The following is a 20,935-nucleotide window of genomic DNA, read 5'->3' as shown; positions in this document are numbered from 1 at the left end:
CGCATAAAATGAAAAAAAAATGAGGTGGAAAAAATAAGAGGTACAATTAAAGTTGTTAAAGACAGAAAAATAAAACATTACAATCCATCTGAGGGATAGAAATCTGTTTCCATGTCTTCAGTGTTCTTCTTCCAGCTCTTTGAGGGCGGGAGTTCCCCCCAAATACAAAATATTTCAAAAGAAAAATGACGACTCAGATTACATCGAGATAATAAATAGGCTATTCAAGCAAGAAAATTCTGGTTGAATTAAAACAGATTAATTCACTCCGCCTGAAAGGCAATGACACTGCAAAAAGACAAAATCTTACCAAGTATTTTTGTCTAGTTTCTAGTACAAATATCTTAGTACAAGACAAAAAATAACTTCTAAGAAACTTTTCAGGAAGATATAGAAGCTTGTTTTAAGGAAATAGTTCCTCAACATTGTCCTAATGTTCCATTGCCAAATTATGTTATTTATAACATGGGGAAAAATGTCTTGGTACAAGAGACAAAATCTAGAACTTATTCATCAATATTAAGGAATTATTGACTAAAAACAAACTCCTATATCTTGCTGAAAAAATACTTGTAAGTCTTGTCTTATTTCAAGTTTCTAAGATGTTAGCACTAGAAACTGGACCAAAATTACTTGTTTGTGTTTTTGCAGTGCAGCAGAAAGGAAAGTATGAACAAATGAATGAAGGATTCTGATTGTTGTTTTCCCTTCATAAATAAAAACACTGTTTGAAAACTGCTTTTTAGTATTTACTGAGGTTATCGCTCTCTGATGTTTTAGTTCAATCATCTGAAATATTACATGTGAAGAGGGAAAAAAGTAAAAATAGGGAGAAATCTCCATTGTCTCTTTTCACAAGAGTGAGACAGAAAAAGACCCGTTTCCAAAATGTTTTGTGAAGAACACTAAAGTTGCAGATGATAAAGAGGCGGAAACGTCAAACATCAGACATGCTTCGACATGGAGCCTAACAGAGCGACAGAAGTTTGGGATTGGTTGTGTAACGATCAGTCTGGAGGTGACTGAACTGTATTCATGTTAAAAAGAAAAAAAAACATCTGAGTCATGGTGTAATCAGGCTGCTCTTTCTGAATGAACATAATCACATCAAATGGATGACTAACTACTGGGTGACTATCCCTTCCTCGTCTTGCTAGCTGCTAGCGGCTCTCTCACCTTCCCTCCAGGACGCACCACCCGCAGTAGGGGTCATGGGCCAGCAGACAGGAGTGGCAGTCTGGGTGCTGCTGGCATTCAGCCACCGGCCTCTTCTGCAGCTGCAGGCAGGACAAAACAATCACGCTCATTTGTGCAAATCAGCCACACTAAGCTCCTAAAAAAAATCTGATTACAAACAATAGATGGCCCACATTCCCCCAGTGCAACAATGAAAAATCGAGAATACGGTGGCCGGAATAATCCCAACTGCACGCACATTGCTGGAATAACTGGAGCAGAAAGCAAAGAGTCATTTCCTGCTTTGCTTTGTGCCCGCAGCGCGGCCGAGGGGCGGTGTGGGACGAGAGAGTGGCCGGAGTATGTACCATGTCGCGGGTCATGATGAAGAGGTGCTCCTCCTCCTGGTCCAGAACCAGGTCCGAGCTGATAGGCGTGTTCTTCTGGATGGAGACCACCGAGTACTCCTCCACCTTGCCATTTGGCCCCAGGAAAACCTGAGGAGAAACAAGAGACCGGTCTGATCCATCTGTGGAGCAGCAACCTGTCTGCACGTTACAGAAGGCATGACTGGGCCAAACGGCATCAGAGCTTTGAGAGGCAGAAAAAAACAACAACAAAGCAAGACAGGAAGGATTTCAGGCATGTTGCTGAGGAATGTACTTTCATCACTCATAACTGCTGAATAGGGTTCCACCAATTTATCAGCGCCGATTTCCTCAATTTTGGGAGATCAGTGATCGGCCGATACTTGCATGTGAAGCCGATCTTATCCACCTCAGCAAAAGGTCTAAAAATGAACCACTGTCCTCTTCTGCTCACCAATGAGAGAGGTTTGACTAACAGACCGGCCCACCAGGTCATGTCTGCATGTTTGCAGTTAACAACACTCTCTCCACTGTTGCCAACTCAGCAACTTTCTTGCTGTATTTAGTGACATTTCAGACACAAAAATTGGTATTGGCCAAAATCAGCAGGTCAGGTTTCTTAAAGATCGGTAATTGGTGATCGGCCAGAAAACTGCAATCAGTGCATCTGTACAACCAAACTTCACTATTAATTTTAATGTTATTTCTCCACAGTAAAATTAAATCCATCTGAAAAAGACAGATTTGTAATCTCTTGATGAAATGAGAGAATCTTTTCCACCTCTGTTTTTTTACTGATCACAACAAAATGAAACATCCAGAAGAATGTGTGTGTGTGCGTGTGTGTGCGTGTGTGTGTGTGTGTGTGTGTGTGTGTGTGTGTGTGTGTGTGTGTGTGTGTGTGTGTGTGTGTGTGTGTGTGAAGGTGTGCAGCAATAACAGCGCCACAACCCCGAGTACAGTATGCTGCTATGTACAAGAGATAAAGTCCCATACACGCTGAATCTGACGTAACTGCATAGAAACATATTAATGGAGTCAGTGTTCCTTTTGTAATGCTCCTTCACTACGGCTAGCCACTGAGGACAAAGACTCCAGTGTGTGCAGGAGGTCTCTCAGCCTGTAAAATCCTCATGTCATCATTGGTACCCAGGTCCTTCCCTGACCTCCAAGCTGACGTTATTGAGGGAAGTTTTAGACACAGACACATAGATTTATTGATGCCCCGAGGGGGAACTGTCCAGTCACAGCAGCAGAGAACAAGGCAGCTGAACAAAACACAATCTGTGCGAACTCATCATCTAAAAACAACTAAACACGGTAAATTCATCATGGCTAGGTGGAGTGTTGTGCCTGTTCATGTGAATCGTTTCCAGAGGCGCAGCACGTCGCTTCACTTTTTCCACAGTTTGTCATGTTCCGACCTTAATCCTAATTGGATTTAATTCATTTCTTGCCCCCCATAAATGTCAATGTGGAAATCTTTTTGAGTGCTTTTCACATTTGTTAAAAACAGAACATGAAGAAATCACGTAAAATCACGGTGCTGGAAGCATGTGATGCGACTCCATCAAGAGTCAGTCTGACTTCATCCAGAATGTGATATGATATGTCATGGTCGCTTCAGGTGATGTTTTGTTCAGCCATGTCTCTGAGCTCTGAACATCTTCAGCTACAGTCATGGAATATGATAGAACTGGAGGATAATGGCTTCATGGTAGCTTCAAGTATCGTTCTAAACAAATCCTTGGCTGATAGTTTGTGTCTTTTTTTCCTCAAGTTTCTTGCAGCCCGGTTGACAATTGGCAACAAAAACCTTTTATGGTTCTGTGATGACGCTCCAATAACTTCTAGAGCGCTGCATCCCTCTGGAAGACTTCTAGTACATTTTGACAATCCAGAGTCAATAAAATCTCTTTTGGGCCTATTTTGACAAAAAAAAAAAAAGATGCAAGGTTGCTCTGATTGTAGTTTTCTAACTGGTTGCCAATTATGATCTTTAAAAACTGCCAATTCCAGTTTTGGCCAATAAAATTATTTTATCTGAAATGTTGCTAAATATAGCAAGAAAGTCACTGATTTGACTTTCTTGCTATATTTGCTATCTATCTTGATGAAGGTTATTTGGGTCTCAAATCAGCATATAAATGTTCCCCATAAGAACCCAAATTCCAGTTAGAGACGTCACTATATGCTTCTTGGATGGACATTATTTTGGCAATTGATGCCACAGTTCTTTGCTTCATATGCATCATAATCATTCTTCTATGGGAATACGCAGCGTTATTGGCTGGACTGTCACCTTGTGGAGTTTCCCCTTGGAGTCTCCAAGGAAGGCGATGGTATATCCCTCCCTCATGCTCACAGCCACAGCAGTGAGCCGGGCAGACGGGCTGTCCAGTATGGTGTCCACTAGCACCGGGATCCGGCTGGCCATGGGGCTGGGAGTGTGGTCAGATCCACAGGGGTAAGCATCCAGGGTGTTCTGAAATTCAGAACAGAATCATAAGAAGACAGTCGCATCGACGAGTCACTTAACCAAGGCTGAATATTGAAAGAAGACAATTCACTTAAACACAAAATACCTACATACCTAACTACCTACTTAGGTAGGCATATAGGTATACCTAGCTTTATAGGTAGGTATATATCTATCTACATACCTACCTATGTATCTGCCTGCGTACCTATATATACATCCATCAACTCACCTACTTTCCTGCCTCCTTCCATCCCTTCCATCCCTCTTTCTCCCGGCTCATTTGGGCTCCACATAAAATCTTTGAACTAATTTGTCCTGAATTCCTCTGCAGCAACACCAAAAGCCAAAATGTTTCCCAAAGTGTTCCTGATGGGGCCCATAAAACTCTGGCAGGACTTCTTGGGAACAGTTTGTGGTTTGAGGATGAAATAAAACTGGACACAGTCACTATAAATCTGAAATAGGATTTGATTTTGCCTTCCCAGTTTGGGAAGAGGGAGTCTTGACTCTTCTTGTTGCAGAAGCTGTATTTTTAAACGAGACCGCTCCCCATTGGGTTCATTGCCTCATCATTAGCGATGAGAGATGGAGGCAATGAACCCAAGAACTCTGGAAGCAACTTGTTTTGATGGATTCTATGTTAATATGATGACAGGAACAGCTTTTGTGGTAGCAATACTCACCCTTCATGCACAAAACAAATATAGTGTGAGTGCTTTACAGGAAAATTAGATTTCTGCTCTTTCCTGCACAACTGTAGAGCACATTCAGCAAAGCAGAATAGATCTTTAAAAACAGCAGAGCAGACATCATGAAAGGAAAATGTATTATGGGATGTAAAAAATAAAGAGCCAGGTCTGGGAATATGTCATAGCAGCTTAAGCGGTGCCTGGACACTAGCTGGTTTGGCTGATGGAAGCCTGTGATTACGCTGCAACGACTAATGAGTTCTGAGTATATCTGGAGTACCTATAGCCATAAATGTAAAGGCCAGACCAGAGCCAAGATACATCTTGGTTATTCATTATCACTGTGAAACTTCACATTTCATCACCAGGAACAAATCCGCACTCTTAATGGCTTAAACCTTTTGTCCAAATCCACCCAGGGTGCAGATGGACCTTCCTGGCAAAGACGGAAAATTGAGACAGATTGTTTATTTGCAGGGAATCAAGTAAAGATTTAAAGTTGTAATCATGTCGTAAATCTGCTTTTTGGCTTTAATTCTCAGAGGTTGCCTCCTTTCTGCAGTTTGCTGTGGTTTTCCTATTAAGATCTCTCTATTATGACGGAAACAATAATCTTCTCCATTCTCATCAAATGGTGATCTCATGCCAAACAATATACATTTATCTTTGACGAGAAAACAAGCAAAGAGAAAGAAAACCACAAGTAGTCGACTAAATAAGAGTCGACTCAAGTTAAACAGTTATCTCAATCCCAAAGGACCTCCAGGTATTCATGGGTTTGGGGCTACAAGTAACTGCCTATTTTTATAGTTCAAACACCAAATATACCTTAAAATGCTTTAATACATACAGAGGAAACCATATTAGCGCTCACACAGTAACTAGCATCCAAAGATCTTACTTATATCTGAATTTGGGGGTACAGCCAATCAGCACCATGTAATGTGAATGGTGCTACTGGATTGGCTGCTAGGTGAGTTTTCCACAAAACTACAAATTTCAGGAAAACTGTCTATTTAAAACTTCAATTGAACCCAAAGTGATTGGATTGCGTGTACAGAAGCCGACTTTCCTATCAGATATTCCCCTTAATAGTTGAGCGTCGTCACAGAGAACAGATTTATGGTGCGTTGTGCTTACCTCTGGAAGGTTGGCACAGTTGGACTTGACTTCATATTCAATGTATGCCGCCTCCGCTCCTCCTTCTCTACCCATTTGTGTGTAGCACAGGTCTCTAGTTGAGTTAATCCTGTAGTCCACATCTTCAAGGTTGAACATGCACAGAGCGGAGTCCTCGCTTGGCCGAGACGATGAGGTCAGATGAGTTGAGAAGACTCCGAGAAGGATCTCTGAATCTTGACCCTTAACCCTGTCCTTGGAGTACCCGAGCTGGACAGCTTGCAGGAGGTTGTACATTTTACCAGCCCTGGAGCGACACGTCAGCGGCACCTCTACGTACGAGTAATAGGCCTGGTCATCCAAACATACACGCGAGACATATGTGCGGTACTCCCTTGACTGTGACTTCAGGTCCCGCCTATAAAAGAAGAAATACACATGGTGCCGATGGGCAAACGAGGCCACAAAGTGGTGATCATATTCTGAGAGGCGGCCGGCGACGGCCAGCTTGGCGGTCTCCTCGTAGGAAAAGATTGGGGCTTGGGCTAGGTTTCGGGTGGAGATAGGTGGATGGCTGCTGGTATAACCTCGTCCCACAAACAGAACCGGCTGTCTGTCAGGGTGAGAGCGAACCACAAGCCCGATGGTGCTAACATTGGGGTGGTTGGCTGCTACATACTGAGTGTCCACTGGCTTGTCTGTGGAAAAAAGCACTACATTGATGGATGTCAGGTTACGCTTCTGGCATATTCCTTGGTTGACACTCCCACAGGTAATAAGTTCCATAGAGTAAGGGTCAACCAGCAGGAGCTTGTTGTGATTGCTGGTCTCCTTTGCTTGAGGGCAGTTGGTTTCTGTCACAGGGGGCAAACAGTCCGGGCTGTCGATAACGGGTCCAGTGTCGTTCCGGAGCTTAAGCTGAAGTAACGGATCTAGCTGGAACAGCTGATCTCGCGCCCCAATGTAGACCCATCCTACACTGGGGTCAGGATGCAGGGCCAGGTGTTCGAATATCGTGTTGTTCCATTTAAAAGTGGGATAAAGGCCAGAGTGGGAAGACACCGATCCCTGTGCAACACCTCTGGATGGCGAGCTAAATGGCCGAGCAAAGATGGCAACAAGCAGGAGGCACCGCAGAGCGTGGAGCATTAACACTGAAGCAGAACACGCTGTCCCAGGAAGCATGGCAGTAGAGCTGAGGGAAAGAAACAATTTCAAATATCAGAAAGCATGTCGACCTCCAGTACAACACGACTGCTAAAGGTTTTGCCATCGTTTCCTGTGCTCTTCTGGAACATTGGCAGTACTGCTCATACAGCAGATCAGGCACATTACCTCAACAAGACACATTACAACTTGCAAAGATATTTGATCTGACTGAGATTCTGATGGTCTCCCAAGACACAAGGACCTATTACAGACTTGGATCTATGTTCAGTAAGATGTGAGTTGTACTTATACTTTGGTTCTTTGCTTATTGTTATATTGTATAAACTACTCAAAGTATACATTTTTCTACAGCGTTTTCTGTTAAGCTAAGAGCAAAGAGTTTTAGGGGTTCACCAAGGATGCGACCTCTGACACTACAGGACTTATGGCTTGTTTTTAAGCATTTTATTGGTTCTGGTTTAAAATTCCACATGTAATTATGTTAGTAGTCGAAGGTATGCCCGATTCCCTGCAAAAACAAAATCTTACCAAGTAGTTTCTAGTGCAAATATCTTAGTACACTTGAAATAAGACAAAATTAACTTACAATTAACTTTTTGGCAAGAAATATGAGCTTGTTTTAGGTCAGTAATAATTCCTTAATCATTGATTAAAAAGTTTTTCCATTGGCAGGTTAAATTTCACTTACAAACAAGATTTTTCCCCCCATTGTTTTTAGTGAAATAATCTTCCACTGGAACTAGTACTTTTCCATCAATATTAAGGAATTATTGACTTAAAACAAGCTCCTATATCTAACGGAGAAGTTATTTGCAAGTTAATTGTGTGTTATTTCAAGTGTACTAAGATATTTACTTTAGAACTGGGGCAAGAATACTTGGTATAATGTGGTTTTGCAATGTTTGATGGTTTCAGTTTGTTAAATAGATGAATCACACATTGATCATTAACAGGAAAGTAAACCTCTTGATCTTTTATCAGGAGAAGAATACAAAAAAATTAGGCTTTAATCAGTCAGACAGCACCGGACAAACTTTGTAAACTTAAAATTCTCTCTCTCTACACAACGATCTCACCATTTGTTTGCAGTGGTGCTTTACAGAGGTATGTTACCTCTTGACCTCCCAGATGCTCAGGCTCAGGTCATAAACGCATCCTTCTGGATAACACCTGCAGCACAAGGAAAGACAAGATGAATCAGAGGTCTCAGTTCATAAACAAGCTGTGATTCACAACCAAAACCCAGAGTTATGTCAGCCTACACTGGGAGGGCGAGCCCGGAGCTCGTCATGTTTAAACTACTTCAGGTTTCTTTTTTCCCTGGACTTCATTCACAGATTTTTCATACCCTGTTCAGACAGGATTTTCAGTCGAGAAGGGGCAGGAGACTACTACAACCAAAAACACAGATACCTCTTCAAGCACATCAGCTCTGGATGAGATTATCTGGAGCCATCTTTGTAGTCGTTCATGTTGCTAAAGGCTTAGACTACTGGAGAGTAAGGAAAACTAACCACCTTCCTCACTCTTCCTCATTTCGTCTCCTGCTCTCCAACCTGCATTATTTGCTGTTATTTCAGCTGTTGTTGAAGTTCTTCAAGACATTAACTGTAAAAATGTTGTTCTAGAAAAAGACTGAACTCAATTTAACACACATCTGTCTTGCATGTGGAACTCATCCAACACAAGCAAAGAGGGATGTCTCCCTTATTCACAAACAGGAGTAGAAAGAGACGTGGACACTCGCATTAGGAAGCAGGATTATAAGAAATGCCTGGTGGCAGGATTTTACAGTCATCTAAAACTTGAGCGAACATACCTGCTGATAAAGCAGCCATTAAGACAAACAGCAAAGACAACACACAACACAGAGATTTTAATCAAGAAAGTTCAGGTGTCAGACAGGAAATCTCGCTAAGCTGCTTGAGATCAAACGTGAGTTCAGAGTAAGTAAAAATGACCGACAAGGAAGAAGCCAACAGAGATAGTTTGTGGACTATTGTTAGCAGAAAAAGCTGCACGTTGGCAGTGCAGTTGTTTTGTCCTCTGTACTTTGGACTCCCCTCCATGGTCCCGTCTCCTCACTTTCTGACTGGTCACATGTCACATTCAACAGGCTGTGTTCCCGTTCGTCCTCATGGGGGAACAAAACACACGATGTCAGGCCAAGACGATCCAACATGTTGAATGTTTCTGACTGAGATGGGAGCAGTCCCATCTGAGCGTACCAGATCACTCTAAACACAAGTCAGTGGAAGAGCTCTTATCTGTAGAGCCATCACTATAATGGGGAGAGTCCTTCAGAGTGTCAGATGGGGGAGATCGGGTCAAAAAGTCAGCATAACTATCTAGTTGTGTGAACCAAGCTTAACACACTTCACTCTGACGGTTCAATGCATTACATTTCCAGCTCTCTGCAGAGGAACTGCAGAGAGCCCTTTAGACAGGGCCTGTGGTGAGTTGGAGCACACACACTCATATCATGTACATGCAGCTGTTCAGCAAATGACAAGCTCTAGAAATACACACATTTCTTTTGTTATATAAGTATTAAGTGTCATTCATTATAGTCTTAAAAAGAAACAGTGCACCGGTTGCAGTTTTCTGGCTGATCGCCAATAACCGATCTATAAAAAGCCCGACCAGCTGATTCTGATTTTGGCCAATACCAATTTTTTTTTGTCTGAAATGTTGCTAAATATAGCAAGAAACTCGCTGAGTTGCAACAGTGGGTTGACTATTGTTAACTGCAAATGTGGAGACATGACCTGGTGGGCCGGTGTGTCAGTCAAACCTCTCTCATGGGAGAGCAGAAGAGGGCAGTGGCTGATTTTCAGACCTTTGCAGAGGTAGATAAGATCGGGGGATAAGATCAGCTCCTCCTATTTTGGGAGCTGATCACCGATCTCCCAAAATAATGGAAATCGGCACCAATAAATCGGCTGGTCGATAAATCGGTGCACCCCTTTTAAAAAGGTCATAAATTTCAGTTGATATGACCTGCAGAGACTGTGTGAAATGCTCCCACTGGATGGGTATTAGTTGCAAACTAAATTATAGCCTTGGTGTCCCTGGAAAAGAACAAGAAGTAAATTAGAAGATTAGGAAGGGAAACTGAAGAGATCATCTCTGTTTTGACACGTAAGCGTGCGGTTTCGTGTTCACGCAAGGAAACGGCATGGAATGGTGCCTGGTTGTGACAGCTAAATTGCACTAAATTCTCCTTTTCTATCTAAAATAGACACATAGAGCACATCATCCCCCAAGCCCCAGTTTCCAACTTTCCCAACGTGATTTCCTTTGCCTTTCAGCATTCCATCACTTGCAAAATGGATCTCTTACAAGTTCAGGCAGATCTGCTGGAAGCTCATAGGATGAGGAGCTGGACAAAAGTTGAAAAAAGACAAAAAAAAAAAAAGCCTGAAAAGGACACCATTCATTCCAGCAGTGGAGAGCTCACTCATTCAACACACACACACACGCACGCACACACACACCCCCTCCCACACACACACACACACACACACACACAGACAGACACACATGCACAGAGCTCTTTCTCTGCCACACAGGGCATTAGAATGCCTGCTTTGTTGGGGTAAATCTTCTGGATGTGGGAATCAGGGTAACAGCTTGGCAAGAGGCCAAAGGCCCCCTGTCTCCCCAAACCCCGTCCAAAAAAACTAAAAGTATTTGAGCTTCCAATCGCTGCACGAGCAAAGACAGGGAGCTGGAGCCTGTTGATTAACAGATAACATTCCAAAATAACGAAATCTAAACAGGAAGGTTCCTTTGATCCTTCTGGAAGAGGTATTAACGTCTGTTGTCGGAGGATGCCTCTTGTGACAGCAGGGTCCGAACTCCGGAGACTCACAGGATTGGCCGTTTGATTACGAGAAAGACTGGAAGCTGAGAAAGCAGAGAGGAGCCTGACTGGAAAGTTAATTTACACGAGGACTTTCCCCAAACAATCAAACCAAGTAATTTGGAATGGAAAATGAGTTGGGAAGGATTTCCAAAAGAATGAAAAACAAACATTCAGGTACTAATTACCTGAACGTTATGGAGCTGCAAAACTATAACCCAGCATCAGGAGCATGGATTTTTAAAAAGGATTTTAACTTTCAGAGGGCATTCTGCTCTTCCTTCAAACTTTGCCCTCAAACTTCAGCAAAAGTCTTGCTTGTAGATGTGCTCTACTTCACACATCTACTGCCTGTTTCAACAACTGAGCTAAAACTTTCTTTTTGTGTGTGGAAAAGAAAAATCTATTGTCCTTCTTGAGGTCAGGGGTCAGAAACAGCCTGCGGTGGCCTCTACTAGTTGTGGAGTAAAATCTACCAACAAAACGGATGAAGGCATCATAGTGATCACACACTGCTTTTATGACACCGGAGTCAGATTACCACAGTTTAAAGCAGAAAACACCAGCAAGCAGCGAGAGAGGTTTGGTTAGGAGAGCGCTGGTTTTACTTCTGTCCAAGGACACAGACTCAAACGGGAGCAGAGGGTCGGTTCAATCAAGAGAGAACAGAAACAATCGCTCTGAAGGAGGCAGGATCTTGTTAGCTACAAGCTACAAAATGCCTTCAAGCTGAAGAGAACCGTATCCAAGCATCTCTCTGTATTTTCTTCTATAACCTCCTTTCACAGCCCACAAAATACAAACTTAAGACATGTATATTTCAGTGCAACTCAGGGGAAAAAATAGTACCGACTTAACCAATCAAAGTGCTTGGTTACAGTACATAATTCCACCTCAAACAGAAACTCAAAACTATTGATGACACTCTGACACTAAGCTCAGCATCCTGTTTGAAGCCCCACCATGGCACGGTGCTGTTAATCACTTGCTAAGTGTCACCTTGGCCTCTTGATGTCAAAACACGAACAGCAGGATCGTCCAAAGACTGGTTTTGATTAAAACAGAACATTTCCTGGTGGATCCAGGAGTCAAACTGTTGGACATGTCTGTTCAAAAGTTTAGAGAAGGTGACGTTAAGCCACCTGGAAAGGTTAGAATGCATTTTCAGGTCATTTTGACATTTAACAGGAAAAATGTTACATTGTACTTAGAAAGACTTTAAAACATTACTTATAATGGCATTCTTTTTTAATGTGACAAAAACCTGAAATTAAAAAAAAAAGAAAAAAAAAAGTTTTTCGGTGCCATTGAACATATGGATGTTATTGAAATGTGATCTGGGAATTTTAGAGAAACACTAGACACACAGTACATCCTGGGGTACATGTCCCTGTAAAACGACTCCAGTTTCAGATGCCTTCGCTTCAGGCTTCCAGCTGTAAAGTGTAGCTCCATGCACTCGGTGGCAAACAGGTTTGACCAGCAGCGTAATGTCGAGGAGAAATCTGCCAAACGACACTAACAAGCATTCCTGGGAGGCACATTAAACTGAGGCATCATCCACTTCACCGACTCCACCGGGTCAGGCTCTTTCAGCTTTCCCTCAAACTGACAGACGAACGAGAACATCTTCGGGGAGGGTGACCGACAACCGCCAAAGAGAAAAACACTCGGCAGAGTAATGGCCATAAAGACATTAAGAACTTTTTCAGAACCCATAGAAACAAGTGGCAGCAGGATTCAGAGGTCAGCAAGCGCTGATGGAATGTGACTCCTGAAAAGGAACCAGAGGGAGAGGTAGCAAAGGAAGAGGAGGATGAGGGAGACATTAATTACCCACAATTCAACACCCACTCAGAACGAGTGTGTGTATGGTGGGGGGGGAGGGATTTCTAATTAGCAACATTACAGGGTACATATATAATCCCATGAAGGGCCCTAGTCCTTATTGTAGGGGGGAAGCTGCCACACACACACACACACAATGTGGCCATAAGTAAACACAGACATTTCTAATCAGTCCTTTTATCAACAAACAGAGTTTATGCTTCAGTAGCTGTGACAGCCCATGGTGTACAGTTACACAGACACTAGTAATCACCCTCCTGCGCTTTCTGCTCCACACAGATGTTGTGCTGAACCCCAGCAGCTGTTAGCATCACTACGTAACCATCAGACACAACGCCACTCAGCTGACGGCGGTGGCTACATGCTAGTCCAAGAGGAGAAAAGGCTCAGTGCAATCTGCCGGGTTTCCTCAGACAGAAGCCCTTTTTAACCCGACTGCCCAGTTTGGTAACTGATCAGTTGAAATACATACAAGATGGGATTGAACAGACTTTTTGTTGCGAATTGTTGCGTTCTAAATGAGCTGAATTGAATTAGGCAGTCACAGGGGACCTGTCGCTGCTACAGTAATATCTGGGCTAACACTGTGTGCTTAAGCTAAGGCTCAGCAATGACAAAAAAAAAAAAAACAGCTACAAGCTTGAGTTGAAGTTTTATGGAGTTGGAGAGAAAGAGGGAGGAACCGAGATGACGGCTGCTAGCATGGAGACAACTGCTCAAATGTTAACAGAGGAAAATACAATGCACTCTGAACTTAGGCCACTTTTATGACTTAGAATAGAAAAAAAAAAAAACAATATTTCAAGTAAAACTGAATGAACAAGTTAGATGCAGATACAATCAATGTGATGCTGTAGAAAACCAGAGGGTCCATGGTCTTACAGTCCAGACTCTGGGTACTGAAATCATCCTCCATGGCTGCACTGTACATTGCTGGAGCACCAGTGTGCAATAGAAATAGAAATAGCTGTTGTGTAAGATATTTAAAGGGTTGTGAACTTACATTATAGCATTGCAGTATATTTAGCCAGTCAGAGTCTCATGGCAGCAGACGTTTAAACACAAATGACATCGCTCAAAATGCTAAAGGTAAGAAGAGCTAGTTATTTTTTATTTTTTTGTAGAATAAACTCAAATCTTGACTGGTCCTAAAGAAAGTATTGGTAATTTACGGGACCATTATTGGAAACAGACCAAACTCAGAATATTAGAAATATGTTCAGTCTCTGTATTATTGTTCATTTAGGTTTGCTACAGTGAAACAAAGATGCGAAACAGCCTTCAGTACCAGAACTGATTAATATTTGGGTCACCGAACAACAAAGCTTTGAGTGTGAGAATGCTTAAAATGTGGCTTCAATCCCTTCAGTCCCTCCCCTGAAGTGGCACTGAAAACACTGCTGCTTCACAGCAGGAACGGCACCAGAATGAGAGGCGCACTAGAGGAACAGTCCTTATGCACAACGGTCCACAGCTTCAAGTTACAGCTCTAAAGTCACATCAGAGGAGCAAAGACGGTATTAAAGCAATAGTTTCTGAGCTGCTCAGCCTGACATTTGACCCCTGGGCAGAGATGTATAAAAAAAATGAGGTTAGTATTCAAGGATCCAAAACCAATCACTTGGAGGATATTAATGATAAACAAATGATCCACTGGTGCATTAGTGAGGTATTAGTTTCTGACACATAGGAAGTTTACAGTGCAGCGTATAGTTAGGAGCTCCGGATAAACTTTTTATGCCCCCCATGTGCCATGTGTAAAGGTATTAGCAGGCGTTGCCATGCCAACGCTGAGCTGGTGCGGCTCCAGCATCAGTCAATCTGTTGGAGCTGGACAGGCGCTGCTGGCTGGCTGACAACGACTTATTTATAGAGCCATGCTTGAACAACTGCTGCTCATCTGAACGGCAACCGATTTTACCCAGCTGATGAAGAGGAGGGGGAGGAGGAAGGGGAAAACAGCCATCCTCGGATCTGTTCAGAAAACTCGACTAAAACACAAGGAGAACCAAGTCTCAGCCGTGGCGCTGTCATGCCAGTGAGCTGCTCTTTCAGATGTTTGAGGAGAGCCGCTCACCTCCGAGTGGGTAGGAAGTTCCCACAGCTCTTAAACTTTATGGTCCTAAAGCGATCGCTCTGGTGTGGCCGGCTGGGCCCGGAGTCCTGACAGAACAGATCCACAAGACTTGTGGTCCGTCTCTGTCTTCTGACCGACCAGCAGAGTTCATGTGTTTCCTCCCTCTGCAGCATCTTTACTCCCTGCTCACTTCCTGGATTATTCAGACCAGAACGGGGCAAAAAGCAGGTACTTTTGAAGTTTGACTGCAGCATTTTGTTGTTATCGCTGCTCTTTGGATTAACATTATTTTAAGAAAGAAATGCAATAATACGATTGAAAAATTATTAAAATTAGATTTAAGTTTTATAGTATCCTGCTTGCAATACTGCTTCTATTTGAGGTAATGAGACAAGATGAAAAGTATATAACATTTTTCATCCATATTCAACCCAAAGTCTTCCAGCTTTACTCTCCTCTGGCACCGTCTCCATCTCCTCTCCGCCATCAGATCTGCACCTGTGTAGTCTATATGTCTACTGGGCTGAGCAGGCAGCCCAGTGATTAGCTTGAGCATTGCTGCCTCCTAGCGACTGGAGGCTTCCTTGTCGAAACATAAGCACAATGAAGATACTAAAAAGTCCCTGTGCCTCTAGCAGCGGCTTACCGTAGCCCCCTAGGCAGACGTGCTCCAGTATTTCAATAGTACTGGTATAATCAAAGCAAAGAACATCAGGTGAAGCTCAATAGAAAGCTTAATAATGGTGGAGGGGTCAGTGGAGTCATGCCAACATGAAACTATGAGGTCGTAGTTTAACAAAAATCTGATTTACAACTCTGGAACAGGCTAAATTTATGGCAAAGCTGTAACTGGTATGAAAAAAATGAATAAATTGTGCGCGTCAGGAAGGTTCGAACTGAAATTATGTCAAAGTTTGTGTCGCTATGATATGACATTACAAAAAAAGTTTGGCTCAGATTTTTTCTCACTCACAATATAGCATCCTATTTCCAATTTGGGCCGATTTGCTAGAAAACTGCAAGTCCCACATCTGAGTGTTACATTTTCTGAATCCATACATGAATTCCTACGTTTTGATGTAAAATATGTGAAGAGCCAATAAAAATCGAGCACATGAGCAGAAGCTGTTTGGGGAGAAGCATAATTTTCAAAAAAGTTTGAGTTGTACACTGTAGAAGTCCCAGACACCTATTCTTGAAATCCATCATAAAGATAAATTATGAGCCAGAAGCAACCAAATAGTTGAAGAAGGATTTTATGTTTAAATGTTTGTGAAGCCCTACTAGCTGCTACCTCATTTGAGAGGCCTGGGCTGTACGATTAAAGGGCCAAATACTTCTCCCCGAACCACAGGAAGAGCCTGTGGGGTTCTCCTCCAAGGCTCAGTAAGTGGCGACTGCTCCAGCCAGACCTGGCAGAGAGCATAGACAAGTGCGGACAGCATATGTCCAAGCTCCCTGGTCAAAAGATCAAAGGGCTACAGAGACGCATCAACCAGGCCTTTGTGGTCAAGTGGAACAAATTCCAAAGAGGAGGACAAGGCCAGCATCAGATGGGAGAGGGAATTCCCAATCTGTCCATTGCAGAGAAGGTCATTCGTAATACAATGCTAAGGACACGGACAACAGGCATTAGGCCGCAAAGCCTCATCCGGCAGGATAAGAAGCGAGGTAATGCCTGGTTCCACAGCTGGCATCTGCCCCAAGCCAACTGTGGGCAACTCTTGCATGGCCGACAGGGCCCTGTCATCTGTCATCAAATGTGAAAAAGCCTTGGTGTCCAACCAACAGGCATGCTGTTCTTGTATGTACTCCTCTGAGGGACGATCCACAAAAGCAGAGTCAGACTTACTGTGCAGAAAGAAGGAGCTAGAAACTGCAGACTGGGCCTGCCGAACATCTAGCTGCAAAAGAGCCAAACCCATTCTGATTGCGGCAGTAACTGACCCCAAAGCATCCTCCTGGGGGGCATTGAAGTCAGAACCAGAGGCCCTGGAGTCCATTTCCGGAAGGTTCTCAAAAAAATTGGTACCAGAGGCTGCCACTGAAACGGCATCGTCACCGTTGACCGATGCTCGATCCTGCTCAGCCTTCACTGGGGCAACTTAGTAGTGAGATGATCCACTCTTATGGACAACTTCCCTATATCGATTCGTCTGGCCCACTTCGCCGGGACCGAAGGTGCAGCTCCAGCAGGCTGCTTTCCGCTCGCTGTCTGTTCCGGTGGCAACTGGCTTTGCTGTGCAGCTCCCACTCAGTCACAAGGCTACTAGCAACAAGCAGATAAGATAACGGTGGTAAATACAGATGCCACCAGCTTCGCATAACCACACCTGCAGTCAATACATCTGCGTGTGAGAAAAATTAAAGGGACTGAGGGCCATGGATCATGTGACTACACAGAGCCACAGGAGTCACCGACAGGTCACAGGTGACTTTGTTGTGATTAACACTCGACCTTCAAATGTACAAGAATGATCATTCAGTGCTTGAAGCACCACCTCTGACGGTCAGTAGGAATGAAGTAGAACTGTGGTTAGATGTTTGGGAAGACTGGGTCTTCACATAGATCCAGTCCTAAGTTCTGTGACAGACAAGCACATCGGATTTTTTCTCAGATTGCATTTGTGACAAAAATAGAGATTCTGACAGAAACTATCATTAAACTTGAAACTTTGGCTTTCGGTTTTCCTTCTAAATGTGGTCAAATACACCTTTTCTTCAATGGCAATTGTTAAAAATTATCAGTACATTAAACAAGAAGAAAATATAGGAATAAATAGGACTGGTCTTTGAAGTCAAAGCTCTTCTGATCCCCCAGTGGCTCCAGTAGGCGGGTTGGCACTTATCCTCCGGCAAATTGACTAAACACAACCTCTGACACTGGTTCGCTGTGTCCCACCAGCTCTGGTACTGCCCAGAGCAGATCTTAGAATAGTTGTGGCCACAGCTGTATGCTTCTCGCCTTGTTGGACCAAATGTGTTTCCAGATTGTAGGACATCTTGTGCCCATGCAACGTGGGATTAAAGAAGATTTGAAGGACTAGCTGGATGGTGCCGGCCATCAGTTTCCTGCTTTTAGCGGCGGTTCAGTTGGTAGGACACTCATCCACATCCGAGTTAATGTCACTGTTTCTAGTAAACTGTCTACAGAACAAACTCTGGTAGATGTTTAAATATTTTTGACATTTTTTTAACTTAACAAAACTAGAAAGATTAAGTCAGACAAGGACTGAAGGCAAACTTTAGTCCAGCCAGAGTGGACAGCTTTCTGATCAAACAAGAGAAACTAAAGTCTGAGAACTTTTCTGGACCTTCAAGCTCATGAAAACAGTGCAGTGATGGGATGGGAGTGGAAGAATGAGAGTGTCTGAATGTGTGTGCGTCCACACACACACACACACACCCACTTATCCTGGTGCATATTTAGGCTTTCATGAGGCAATGTCCTCACAGGCAAATTATAGCCTGTGTTTTCACATACTCATTATGGGAAGCAGAACTATGCACACATTATCAGAATAAAACCAGAGGTTTTTCACAGACAAAGTACAAGGAGAAAGCTCAGATGCATTTTTATTTTATTGCTTCCCTTTTCCATCTGTGCAGTGAATAACAGTATTGTATTACTTTTGGTATCAGTATACCAAAGGTTTTCACTTTTTCCAGGCATTTCACATAACGAAAGCTAACAGGCACTTCGAGTCACTGAGAAGAAAAATTCCCCCTTTTGGAAATGGGACAAGAAAATGTCTGGGAGTGTGGGACAGTGGCCAGTCACCCTGATGGACTTAAGCCCTTCCATAATTCACCCAAAGATGAACAGTTGACTCACGGTCAATCATATTCATACCCATGGCGCAGACCACTCGGGGACACGCCTCCTGCTTCAGTATACGTCACGCCCAAAGCATCAGGAAGCGGCCGCAGAGAGAGAGCCACACCTTTCTGCAGACAACAGCACATTTTCCATCCAGGAGTTTTTTTTTTTTGTCCTTTGACATTCTTTTAAGTGCAAATGTACATGATAAACACTCAAAAGTATTCATGTCGTCTCCAGAAACAATAACTAGCGAGTGGAAGGGGACTAATTGAAGTGAAAGATCGACAAAGCTGTCCAATGGCATTTCTGCATAAAACATATCAGCAAACTTCTGACCGATCAAACGAGTCATCGGACAGAGCTCTGTCCAAATACTTCACCTAGTGACTAAGGGGAGGAATGACGCCTCCCTACGAACAGGATGAAGTAACTTTTGCTACATGACTAAGTTAAGAAGAGACGATTTCGACATCTTGGATGAAGTCTGGGAGAGCCTTAGTGTGGAATCTGTAGAAAGAAAGCAAAGACAGAGAGAAAACCTGAACAGTAGAAAGTGGTGGGTGTGTACGAACCGTGTGTGGTGCTGGAAAGGTTTTAAATTCAGGGTTTGATCTTGTGTGAAGCACAGAGAAAAACTGGAGAATCTCTCTGGTGTCAGTTCATTTTAGGTTAGCTAAAAGCATTCCAGGTTGCCTCTTGGGCATTTTGATAGGGAAAAACTGCTAATCATTGTTCAGCAGAGGTTTGGTGTGGCCTAGTCAAAGGAATCCTTTGAAGATGCAGTGGTACAACCTAAAGGAACTCATTCCCAGTTGATGTCACAACCAGTTCCTCTCTCACCCAGCCAGGTTAGTGTAGTTAGCTCTTTCCTCTTAAACATCACAGTTTGAAAACATTATTATTCCAGTCATTTTTATTTCAACTTGAAAATGACATTTGACAAAAAGTAAAAACGCTGAATCTGCAAGGTGGTGAATAATTGCCCCCAGTACTATGTCGTATAGATTTCCACTCAGCATATGAATGCCCTGAGCTCATGGTGCGGTTCAGGAATGTAAAGCCACGCTTTGCATTCTGTCTTTCACCTGCAGAAGCTCGGAGCTCTAATCCTCTTTTCCCTCACAACACCAGCCTCTTTCTGACAAACAGCCAGTCAGCTGCTGCTGCAAACATACGACCGGACCAAAGCTCCTTTCTGCCCTTCAGTCCCGAAGACGTGATTTTAACGCTACGGAGATAGCAACATGCTCTGGTGAAAAGCCTGGCCAAACTTACACACACTCACACAAGACGCATACTCATGTAGACGTAAATAAAGCCTCCTTTCTGTGTCTGCCAGGGCAATAACAAGGGCAGTGCAGGGAGTGAAGGGTAAATGTTAGTCTGGCTTTGCTGTGTTGTCTGCTCCTCTCTGAAGGGTGTGTGTAAAAACCCACCGGAGCACAAAGAGTCCCTTTGTGGTCCGGCCAGCTTAATGCTGCTTTTCCATAGTGTTGCTTTCATAAAACATCAGGGGTGTGTTGCTTATGGAAGCAGGTTTGTTTCTGAACATGCGGAGGCGATACAAGAGAGCCGCAAAAGTATACGAAGGAGCTCAGCTGGAGTTCTTTTAACCGGGCGGCAAAGGTGAATAAAAAAACTAACAAGATTCTAGAATAAACACTTCAATCTTAAAAATAATTACCTCCAAACAACAGCATGCATGATCCAGGATCAAAGTGGTATAATACACAGATCATAGCATGACAAGCACAGACTAAAGTCAGTGTATGAGTAGGAGGGTTGAGCCAAACAATTTAGGAACAAATCGCTCTAAAAGTAAGTCATAGACGTCAAACTGCTGTGTCAGTTTTGTAGGAAATAACAGACTCACTTGCCTCTTTGTACAATCAGAGTACTTCTTTATTTTTTTAAGCAAGGCATCACTTCCACCCCCTAAAAACAAAGTTTAAAACAACATAGCGATGATGAGGAGGAAGAAAGTGTCAGAGTATTTCAGGGTAAAAGCTGCAACAAATTATTCTCCTCCCTGTTTGGTGCCTGAGGCTGACAGAGGAGCAGATTCAGAAAGCTCACGATCCAAACATATCGCACTTCTCACGATGCGATAAGCTTGAGCCAAAATACATTTACAGTATTGGCATAAACGTTAATACAAAAGTGTACAACATGCTTAAAAGCTTTAAGTTATTAAACTATTATTATTTCATAACTAGCTTAACTTATTAAGTTATTTATGAAATATTACTTTTAGTGCTGCGAGATGTCTTGTGAGTATATTTTTTAAAAGTTCAAAATACAAAATATCTTTATATGGA

At 43.0% G+C, this 20,935-nt stretch overlaps 1 protein-coding gene and 1 long non-coding RNA gene across 4 annotated transcripts in view; both read right to left on the bottom strand.

Annotated features, from left to right (window-relative positions):
• plxnb1b (plexin b1b) overlaps positions 1-20,935 on the bottom strand; it is a 65,719-nt gene that overhangs the window by 22,366 nt on the left and 22,418 nt on the right. For all 3 annotated transcript variants that reach the window (XM_015005639.2, XM_015005640.2, XM_015005642.2), the window contains exons 3-7: positions 8,081-8,174; positions 5,856-7,029; positions 3,847-4,029; positions 1,545-1,673; positions 1,177-1,277 (exon numbers count right to left, since the gene is read on the bottom strand). In XM_015005639.2, the coding sequence (XP_014861125.2) occupies positions 1,177-1,277; positions 1,545-1,673; positions 3,847-4,029; positions 5,856-7,019 (1,577 nt within the window). In that variant the 5' untranslated portion in view covers positions 7,020-7,029; positions 8,081-8,174. The remainder of the gene's footprint in view (positions 1-1,176; positions 1,278-1,544; positions 1,674-3,846; positions 4,030-5,855; positions 7,030-8,080; positions 8,175-20,935) is intronic.
• LOC148159592 (uncharacterized) overlaps positions 1-20,935 on the bottom strand; it is a 285,054-nt gene that overhangs the window by 252,516 nt on the left and 11,603 nt on the right. The window lies entirely within an intron of this gene.

The sequence above is a fragment of the Poecilia mexicana genome, unplaced genomic scaffold (assembly GCF_051168715.1).
Source record: "Poecilia mexicana isolate PSO_F unplaced genomic scaffold, ASM5116871v1 scaffold_5, whole genome shotgun sequence".
Classification (NCBI taxonomy): Eukaryota; Metazoa; Chordata; class Actinopteri; order Cyprinodontiformes; family Poeciliidae; genus Poecilia; species Poecilia mexicana.
The sequence above is the reverse complement of the archived record's forward strand: the minus strand, read 5'-3'. Positions and strand labels throughout refer to the sequence as shown.